Consider the following 10,000-nt stretch of genomic DNA (forward strand, 5'->3'; position numbering starts at 1 on the left):
AGTGGCACCGCATTCGTCTCAATTAACTTCGTTGAGAGCTGCACTCGTACTCAGCTTTACTTTATTTGTTTCTGAGAGAATTGAGTCAATGTCTGTTCTTAGAAATACTCATTTAAATTTGTCGGCTTTCTTGTGTAGCCAATTTCAAGACTGGATGTTAATTACTTTTTTGTGATTTCCGTAGCCTGATTTTATATATGTACTCACTGATTGACTATTATTGTTATTTATTTTTTTTGTGTTTTATTAGCTTGGTAGGTGTCATACAAAATAGTAGATTAAGGTAACTACATCTTCTACATGTATGTATGCATATACACTAATTAGGTGATTAACCTAATTAAAGCAGGATTGAAGAAAACCAAGCTAATCGATCAAAATACCAGAAGAGACCCGGCAAACAGTGGAGGCAGCTAAATAAGCCTTTGATGATAAACACTTGATTGTAACCTCTATTGTCTGCAGACGAGGTCCGCACCGGCACGTACCGCCAGCTCTTTCATCCGGAACAGCTTATCACTGGCAAGGAGGACGCCGCCAACAACTACGCCCGCGGACACTACACCATCGGCAAGGAGATCGTCGATGTCGTCCTCGACAGGATCAGGAAACTCGCTGACCAGTGCACTGGTCTCCAGGTGAGGACTTGACTTAAGGATTGACGAATAATAAAATTTAAAAACTTTGCGGATCCTTACTTATGTAATCTCTAGCCGATTTTAGACACGGTTACGGTAAATCTATTGATCTACTTATAGTAGGTACGGTTTTTTCAGAATAGTTTAATAAAATTGGGATTGATTATTTTGTCTTCAATACAAAACAGAAGACACAAGAGTGTGGTTATGCAAATGGACGGCTTAAATATGACCACGCACATATTGTTCCAAATCCAGCATCTTTAATCATCACGATCTAGAAATTTGTATGTTGTTGTCTCCAGGGATTCCTGGTGTTCCACTCGTTCGGAGGCGGAACCGGCTCCGGCTTCACGTCGCTGCTGATGGAACGCCTCTCCGTCGACTATGGCAAGAAGTCTAAGCTCGAGTTCTCCATTTACCCCGCACCTCAGGTACCTAAGATTCCACGTTCTTGATATTTCTTGTTTATAATGCAAGCTACTGGAGTATATGTTACAAAAATGACACAAGCTTCAATACAAAAACCTGCTACCGATTTCTATTGAGATGGATAGACTTTTTTATTTACGATTTCCTTAAAAATAATATTGTCCTTAAAAATTAGGTTTTCGAGGGCGTTATACAATTTCGTGTGTCCTAGGTGTCGACCGCCGTCGTGGAACCCTACAACTCCATCCTGACGACCCACACCACACTGGAGCACTCGGACTGCGCCTTCATGGTAGACAACGAGGCCATCTACGACATCTGCAGGAGGAACCTCGACATCGAGAGGCCGACATACACCAACCTCAATAGGCTGATTGGACAGGTATGGAAAGTTTATATATACTGTAGTAAATAGGTAATCACTTAGAAACCTATCTGGTGAAAATTTAAGGGGTTGGAAACCGACCTCATGTTTAGCTATTTTTTTAGATATAAAATTATTTTATTTGTTTTCAAAATGATGGCTTTTGGTAGGAACACATTATTATCTCCAAGGAACATTTAGATTTGATGAAGATATCGATACACTTACACTTTTGTCACTTACCAGATCGTGTCATCGATCACCGCGTCGCTCCGTTTCGACGGTGCCCTGAACGTGGACCTGACGGAGTTCCAGACCAACCTGGTGCCCTACCCCCGCATCCACTTCCCGCTCGCCACGTACGCGCCCGTCATCTCCGCCGAGAAGGCCTACCACGAACAACTCACCGTCGCTGAGATCACCAACGCTTGCTTCGAGCCAGCCAACCAGGTGCAAACTAATCAATATTACATTGGACAAGAATATGTAGCTATTGCACCAAATTATATAAGCTGATTCTTATTTTCGTTGTTAAAATGGGCTTAATGACATAACCGTATATTTACAGATGGTGAAATGCGATCCTCGTCACGGCAAATACATGGCCTGTTGTATGTTGTACAGGTAAAGATAAATCTTAAATCTAATCGACAGCAAAGACTTACTTAAAGACAAATTGTCTGATAATTGAATTATATTATTGTGACTCATACTCAACCGTTATCATTCATACTCTCAGGGGTGACGTCGTTCCTAAGGACGTAAACGCTGCCATTGCTACTATTAAGACCAAGAGGACGATTCAGTTCGTAGACTGGTGTCCAACAGGTTTCAAGGTAATTTTTACTTCAATGGAAATGTATAACAAACTTAACTCTTTATTCTTATATTTTGTCCAAGACCAGCGTTAAAGAAATCACCAAATAATATGTCTCGTTATGTTGCTAGGTGGGCATCAACTACCAGCCCCCCACCGTGGTGCCGGGCGGTGACCTGGCCAAGGTGCAACGCGCTGTGTGCATGTTGTCCAACACCACTGCCATCGCTGAGGCTTGGGCCAGGTAATAGCTAACCAAACTGCTGTAAACTGACAGAGAGATAACTGATTCTAAATCAAAAAATGTTTGTATTACAGGCTTGACCACAAGTTCGACTTGATGTACGCAAAGCGCGCGTTTGTCCACTGGTACGTAGGTGAGGGTATGGAGGAGGGAGAGTTTTCCGAGGCTCGCGAGGACTTGGCAGCATTGGAGAAGGATTACGAAGAAGTAGGAGTCGACTCCACGGAGGGAGAACTCGACGAGGAGAACGAATACTAGAGGAGAGACGTGAACGATTGACTACAAACCTTCATAGAAGAGAGAATACTTGACTTGTCTTTTTAGTCGATTATGTACTTAATCGAGCTTTGTGATATCTCGTGACTGGCAATACTTTTGTATCGATAAAATTGGAATGCACACACAAATAGACAAGCACTAAGGTCGAGTCGACTAACAATAAAACTATTAGTCGATAACAGTTTGTACTCAACCGTTCTTGACATGGAGTTTTATAATCATAATTATTTTGAACTAATGCCGTCAGTAAAATGAAAATTCTACAATAATATTAGTATAAGGGATGCTGAATTTTATGAATGCGTTAACAGTACAAACTTTGAGAAAATAAACTTCCAAAAAATGGAACGTTAAGTTTGGACGTCTGTGAATGGGTAAAATATATTTGCATTTATTAATTTTAAAACAAATTCGTGATAATCTAACATTCTTGGAGTTAGATGTAGTTTATATAATTAATGTAGGCTAACTTATTGAGATCTAATTTTATGCATCAGAGAAGTGACTTGTGTGTTTGAGAATCGTTTATTTTTAATGCACAATAAAGATTTTTACACATAAAAATATCTTGTAGTTTCTTTCCCTTTCTTCGTGTTTAAAATCTTTTCATATAACAGAAAAGACCATGTTTGTTGGTGAAGAAGAGTAAATAAAATACACAAATATATAATACAATAATTTATATTTATACAAAACAGTTTATCCTTACGATCACAACTATTAAGTCACAAATATTTCTATAAAATTGCTCAAAATAACAAACAACCGTATAAATTTCCTAACAGTAAGTATTAGTCGACTTTAACAATTACTTGGTCTAATCTGACTGCCGTAAATTCATATAAAACGATAGCTATCTATCATATTTAAATGCCATTAAAATTCATTAATATATGGGTAACGGTACAATAATTTTGAGGTCAAAGAAGTGTAAAAAAAGCGCAGGAAAGAATGATCTCTGTATGGAACACATAAAGTTAATAATTCATTGAATAGATAAATTTGAAATACTGTTGAGACAATTGCAATAGCCTATGCAGAGTAATCACTTCAAATCTATATGCAAAGCTTAACACAGTTCAATCACCAGCGCCGGTAATGCCATCTACAAGGAGTTTTATCAACTACACTTGCCGAATTTTAATTCAATCGTGAATATGGCATTTCTCAACATTAAATTGTACAGATAAAATGCATTGTCTTTCTATAAACTCTTGCGAATACGTGCCATAGTAAAATGTTGTTCTGCAACAACGCTTAACATCATTCATACATTCAGAAAAGCTTATGGCATGAAACAGTAAATTTCCCCTCATTTGGAAGTAACAGGCATTACAACATTAAAATATTTTTTTTTACTTTGAACATAGCATATACATATCTTTTAATTGAGTACCACATTATTACGTACTGTAGCAAAAACTTCTTACATGTAGTAAAATTAATAAATTCATCTTGAGATCAAGAACAATTGCAAATAAAATAGTATAACAAAATAGTAGAGGAACATTTAACACTAATTATAAATAAAAAACTAACGGAAATCTGAGTCTTAAGTGCAAAGCCATAGAGTTATTTCTTTACTTGACATTTTATTGTAAGAAAATTTTAAATTTCAATATAGCAGGAATGTACTAGCGAAAGCAACAACTGTGAAGAATTTGTTAATAAATGCCTCGAGGGGTGAAATTTGCTAAGCAGTAAGGCACAAAACAAGCAAAGCAGAGGGTCTACCACAACGTCTCGAAGTAATATAATTACTGTTGTGTAAGAGTGACAGAGTGACAGCACTATATACGGCGTGGAGCGGCATCCCTCTTCCACACCCGCATATGTCTTACTTTAAGATGTGACGGTAGGCCCCCAGGACATTTTTAGCAACAAAAACTTAAACAATCTGATTATAACTGCGTACTGTTAAATTTGTTATAAACTACCTACATACAAATATTTAAAACATTCCCATTTAAATAACATGTTTTAACAGCAACATGATCATCGCCCAATTATAGTTTGGCTAAAATATTTTATAATCATTAAATGATAGTTATTTTATTCTGATAAATAATAAAAATTATTTACATATTTAATACTTCTAGACTGGCTAACCTACTTTGAGAACTAAATAAACAACCATTCAATAAAATATCTTTATAGTAATCGCCAGATAATTTGCTAACGTATAAAATAGCGAACCTCTCTGATTTAACAATTACTTAAACCTATACATGTATAACATGATTCATATATACAAACATACACTCATCCACAGAGTATTAAGACAATGGAGTACACAGCCGTTTCTGTCGGCAGGCTCGAATAAATGCGTTTTCAGTAGTGCTTGATTTTGATACGCTTCATTAAAATGTGCTAGCTAAACTTGCCCAGTATTGGACTTGTACCTTTGTACAATAAATACATACCCAAATTACAATTATCAAACACTATTTATCAATAACCTACCTTTACCAGTCCATTAAAGTGATCACTCCATTGGCTCATTAATAGGTGGCACATTCGCTCATCATACCAGTCTGTGATGAGTGTCGACCAGCCACAGCTAGTCGGGCTTCGGCTTCGGGACGTAGTCGGTGAACGCCACGCTGTCCCGCGGGAACCAGCCGCGCGGGCCGCGGGTACCCTCGCCCTCGCCTAATATCTTCTCACCGAACAACCAGTGCCTGGAGAATGAAGTATATATTTTAGTTGTTTATTAATCAATTATTTATTTATTATTTATTTTTTAGGTTATTACTAGATTGAATCCTAAACCTCCTGTGGGCGGGGTTGTGGCGCGGGGCCGCGACCACAGCGGCAGCACGCGCCCGCTGTACATAGTGTAACTGACCTCCTGTGCCTGGTGGCCCGCACGAGGTCCCCGGGCCGCAGCGGCAGGCGCGGCTCGTCGCTGCAGGGCGCGGCCAGCGCGGCGCGGGGCCGCGACCACAGCGGCAGCACGCGCCCGCTGTACATAGTGTAACTGACCTCCTGTGCCTGGTGGCCCGCACGAGGTCCCCGGGCCGCAGCGGCAGGCGCGGCTCGTCGCTGCAGGGCGCGGCCAGCGCGGCGCGGGGCCGCGACCACAGCGGCAGCACGCGCCCGCTGTACATAGTGTAACTGACCTCCTGTGCCTGGTGGCCCGCACGAGGTCCCCGGGCCGCAGCGGCAGGCGCGGCTCGTCGCTGCAGGGCGCGGCCAGCGCGGCGCGGGGCCGCGACCACAGCGGCAGCACGCGCCCGCTGTACATAGTGTAACTGACCTCCTGTGCCTGGTGGCCCGCACGAGGTCCCCGGGCCGCAGCGGCAGGCGCGGCTCGTCGCTGCAGGGCGCGGCCAGCGCGGCGCGGGGCCGCGACCACAGCGGCAGCACGCGCCCGCTGTACATAGTGTAACTGACCTCCTGTGCCTGGTGGCCCGCACGAGGTCCCCGGGCCGCAGCGGCAGGCGCGGCTCGTCGCTGCAGGGCGCGGCCAGCGCGGCGCGGGGCCGCGACCACAGCGGCAGCACGCGCCCGCTGTACATAGTGTAACTGACCTCCTGTGCCTGGTGGCCCGCACGAGGTCCCCGGGCCGCAGCGGCAGGCGCGGCTCGTCGCTGCAGGGCGCGGCCAGCGCGGCGCGGGGCCGCGACCACAGCGGCAGCACGCGCCCGCTGTACATAGTGTAACTGACCTCCTGTGCCTGGTGGCCCGCACGAGGTCCCCGGGCCGCAGCGGCAGGCGCGGCTCGTCGCTGCAGGGCGCGGCCAGCGCGGCGCGGGGCCGCGACCACAGCGGCAGCACGCGCCCGCTGTACTCGCGCACGCACACCAGCACTCGCGACCGCACGAGCTTGTCTAACTTCTGCGCCTGCTGCTCGCGCTACGCAACCACGCAAAGAACAAAAAAAATGCTCTATAACAATGCTGGACGGTAATAATAATTAAAAACGAATTTGTGATTAGCAACTGAAGGCCTGCAACCACCTCTCAAAATAATTGTAGTATGCTGTCACGGAGTATTATTACTTTTCTAACTTTAGTGGACATAAAGGTCATATTATCTACGACAAAACTGTGCCATAATGCAACTTCACACTTACAGTCAAGTCATACTCCCCGCATCCCTCCTTCAGAGGCCACTTGATGCCGTCGTACCGCGAACCGTACAGCACCATCTTAAGGTTGTTCTTCCATCCTAGGTTGTAGGGGTACACAAATGGCGGCAAGTTCAGTTCCTCACGACGACCCGCCGCCTTCTCTACTATCCAGTCTTCTATGGTGGTCCGGTTACGGAGGATGCCTTTCATCTAAAAAAATGAAAAAATTGAGCTGTATTGAGTGTAATTATAATGAACAACCTCGTCAAGTATTCATGGATTATAATCCTGCTCATCACACAAACATTTGTCCTGGGTGGGGAATGTGGGGATCGACCTGCGGTATGGTCAGAGCCACTAACCACTAGTCCAACAGACCAGTCATTTTATTCACCTCCTACCTGTAAATAGAATAGCGCTCCCACAGCGAGCACGACACCCACAGCCATGCCGATGGCGAGCAGCGTCAGCAGCAGCGTGGTCAGCGTGAGGTAGATCATGGGCTCGCGACCCGTCCCGTGGTGAACGTACCACACACGGTTGATGGCGTGGTACATGCAGATTATTAGCACCTACGAGGATAAACCAATGCATTATGTAATGGAATGATAGCGTGCTCTTAGTAAATGCGCCGCTGTTTCGACTGCAGCAAGATGTGAAGAGGGGGCGAATCTGGGTACTGTTTTAAATTAAGTTGTTGTATTTTAACCTTAATGAGTGCTAATTATTCGTAAAAAAAATAATTTATGGAGAAAATTCTATTATGTTAAATGAGGCGATATCTTTTTTAAATGTGTTTTTTGTGGTTTTGAAAATAGGATATAAGCTATGTTTGTACTCCTTGATACATTAGATGGCCGTCCCTGGAAATGATAACTAAGACAAGTAGTTTAATTATATTCAAAAAGGAATTACTTACGACAGAAGCATGAAAGCATCCCAATACAGCAGACATAAGGAACATGTTGAAGTATCCGTGGTTGTTGTGGCCCACACAGCAGTTGATCCAGGGACAGTGATGGTCCATCTTCTTCACACAGTAACCACCTGCATATGACAGTACACTGTTGTTTTTAGAGACAGTTATCATGAAAAAACTTTCATTGCAAGAAATGTACTATACAAAGTATTTCAAAATAAATGACTTCATATTTTGATCTAGAGACAGTTTGTAATCATTAAATTCATCATTTGAACAAATATCATGAGATTTTCAGTTACAATTTAGAAAAGAATATTACAAAAATATTAAAATACTAAATTATCATGTTGTTAAGAACAACAATTTCAATTCCCTTTTCATCCATAACATCAAGTTACCTTCTGGGTATGGTACTTTTTGAGGCACATCTCATCATCAGAATTCCTAGATCACACAAAAATAGCTTTAAATAGCTTGCCACTACAGAGGGTATTCATGTTGACCAGTGAGAATGACATCTTTAACTTACATTTTCTACAGTGATGTGATCTCGGTGCTTTGTACCCATTACACACCGAACAGAACTGTAAGTACTGTTTGTCTTCTTCATACTCCTGCAACAATACAATACAATATCAATAAGACTGATGTTGCACTTTTTTAATTATGTTTCTCAGTAGATTATTTTAAGGGGTATAAACAGTCAAGTTCTTAGATACAGTTTTATAATTAGTGTAATTTTAAGTGTTGAAAATCTAATATTTACATTTGATTCATTTATTTAATATATCAAGATACCGACACTCTCCCTTTTCACTCCTTAAAATCATGACCACTTTGTATGTATGTAACAATATTAAAGATAAAGTCCTTCCAAGTAGATCAAAATCTTTTTATTTGCAATGATATGATGAAATACTCACAGGCTTCCACCCGAGAGGTACAAAACCAGGTCCTTCAAGTAATGATTGTAGGAAGTAGTACAGTGTAGAGCCAGCAAGAGTGAGGAACAGTCCGGCATGAAGAGCCCCCGCCAGGGACCCGTGTGGGGGCCACCACATTCCCAGCAAGTGGACCATAGCCCATGTTATTAGCTTTATAATTCCTAAAAAAATATCAAAGTTTTATCAAAGGCAGAATCCTACCTATAACTGCATCAATTAAATGCAAGAGACACTGGGTTGTATAAGGCAGCAAGTTCGAATCTTAAGTCAGGCCACTTAATTCTGGTAAGATGGAAACAACTTCCTTGTTAGCACATTCCTTGTTGTTATCATATTAAAAAATACACAAATTCATTACATTTCAGTATTGCTCATACAATGATTGTCTTAAGTAATTAAGTAATAGGTTGAATATGATACAGATAACCAAAATATTTGATTAGAGATATACCCAACAAATTTACAGTCGCCGTTCCCGGCAAACTCGAGTTTAAGATATTTTGGAATAATATTAAGAATTCATTTAAAATTGAGCAGTACTTAGATTCTTGGATTGACAAATTCAAGTATAAAATTCATGCTTTAGTAGCAGATACTCACCTAAAACACATATTGGACCCCAATGGCACAGTCTGCGAAAGGGCGTCGAAGTCATTATGTTGAGGTTACCGACAACTTATATCTATGTGGAGTATAAAATTGAAAGACTGACATCGAATTAACTCTAGGCACACTTCAACAAGACGTGATTACTACAAACATCATTGTTTTCGTTAATTATTTACTATTTCTAATACAACAAGTTTAGGTTTGCTTTGTTAACGTTTTTTGACATTAGGTACCAACTTTATTGACATTTATCTTGACTTTTCCAATTTCGTTGCAGAATTTTACTTCATTTGTCCCAATTTGCGAAAAAAAACGAAAATTAATAAATATGAGTCATGAGTTAAATACAGAAAAGTATATAAAAGTTAAATAAGACTAATGTTTTTAAAATACAGCTTGCATTCTAAAATAAAATATTGTTTATCCATCCAAGTTATACTTTTGATTCCCGGACGATTTATTTGCGTTACGTTTTCCGATAAGAAAAGTGTGAGATTCTGGCTTAAAAATTTGTTAAATAAACATGGTTCACACTCAAAAAGTTTTATTTTACTGCAGTTTAAGCGTACAAACTTAAAATTAAAACCATATCTAATTTATGATAAACGCATGTTAAGAAAAACAGAATCTTCAAACCATGTGCGTAAAACGGATTTCAAGTTTTGTTGCCATATGC

The 10,000-nt window shown here is 41.1% G+C and overlaps 2 protein-coding genes across 3 annotated transcripts; one reads left to right on the plus strand and one right to left on the minus strand.

Moving 5' to 3' along the window:
- The first annotated feature begins 89 nt into the window (after positions 1-89).
- Positions 90-3,338, plus strand: LOC113507200 (tubulin alpha-1 chain-like). The gene is made up of 8 exons (XM_026890063.1): positions 90-638; positions 944-1,072; positions 1,282-1,452; positions 1,681-1,884; positions 2,003-2,058; positions 2,174-2,270; positions 2,383-2,495; positions 2,570-3,338. Exons 2-8 carry the CDS (start codon positions 1,004-1,006, stop codon positions 2,751-2,753), a joined length of 894 nt encoding a protein of 297 aa, XP_026745864.1. The 5' UTR covers positions 90-638; positions 944-1,003; the 3' UTR covers positions 2,754-3,338.
- Positions 3,339-3,437: 99 nt separating this feature from the next.
- LOC113507199 (palmitoyltransferase ZDHHC6-like) lies at positions 3,438-9,574 on the minus strand. 2 transcript variants are annotated; one of them, XM_026890061.1, is made up of 9 exons: positions 9,316-9,574; positions 8,695-8,876; positions 8,301-8,385; positions 7,769-7,896; positions 7,251-7,421; positions 6,853-7,059; positions 6,541-6,632; positions 5,760-6,403; positions 5,332-5,455 (listed from the first exon to the last, which is right to left on the minus strand). In XM_026890061.1, the coding sequence occupies exons 1-9, from the start codon at positions 9,368-9,370 to the stop codon at positions 5,427-5,429; spliced, it is 1,593 nt and encodes a 530-aa protein (XP_026745862.1). In that variant the 5' UTR covers positions 9,371-9,574; the 3' UTR covers positions 5,332-5,426. The 2 variants fall into 2 exon arrangements, with proteins under 2 accessions (XP_026745863.1, XP_026745862.1); XM_026890062.1 differs by lacking the exon at positions 5,760-6,403 and having other exon boundaries at positions 3,438-5,455; positions 6,445-6,632; positions 9,316-9,566.
- Between the last annotated feature and the right edge of the window lie 426 nt (positions 9,575-10,000).

Source organism: Trichoplusia ni, unplaced genomic scaffold, assembly GCF_003590095.1.
Source record: "Trichoplusia ni isolate ovarian cell line Hi5 unplaced genomic scaffold, tn1 tig00001009, whole genome shotgun sequence".
NCBI lineage: Eukaryota > Metazoa > Arthropoda > Insecta > Lepidoptera > Noctuidae > Trichoplusia > Trichoplusia ni.

Coding starts and splice junctions, on each gene's coding strand:
- LOC113507200 (XM_026890063.1), top strand. CDS start 1,004: ATGGAACGCCTCTCCGTCGACTATGGCAAGAAGTCTAAGCTCGAGTTC. Junction 1,073..1,281: donor CCATTTACCCCGCACCTCAG/GTACCTAAGATT, acceptor CGTGTGTCCTAG/GTGTCGACCGCCGTCGTGGA. Junction 2,271..2,382: donor GGTGTCCAACAGGTTTCAAG/GTAATTTTTACT, acceptor TTATGTTGCTAG/GTGGGCATCAACTACCAGCC.
- LOC113507199 (XM_026890061.1), bottom strand. CDS start 9,370: ATGACTTCGACGCCCTTTCGCAGACTGTGCCATTGGGGTCCAATATGT. Junction 8,386..8,694: donor TACCTCTCGGGTGGAAGCCT/GTGAGTATTTCA, acceptor GTATTGTTGCAG/GAGTATGAAGAAGACAAACA. Junction 7,422..7,768: donor GATGCTTTCATGCTTCTGTC/GTAAGTAATTCC, acceptor TTATCCTCGTAG/GTGCTAATAATCTGCATGTA.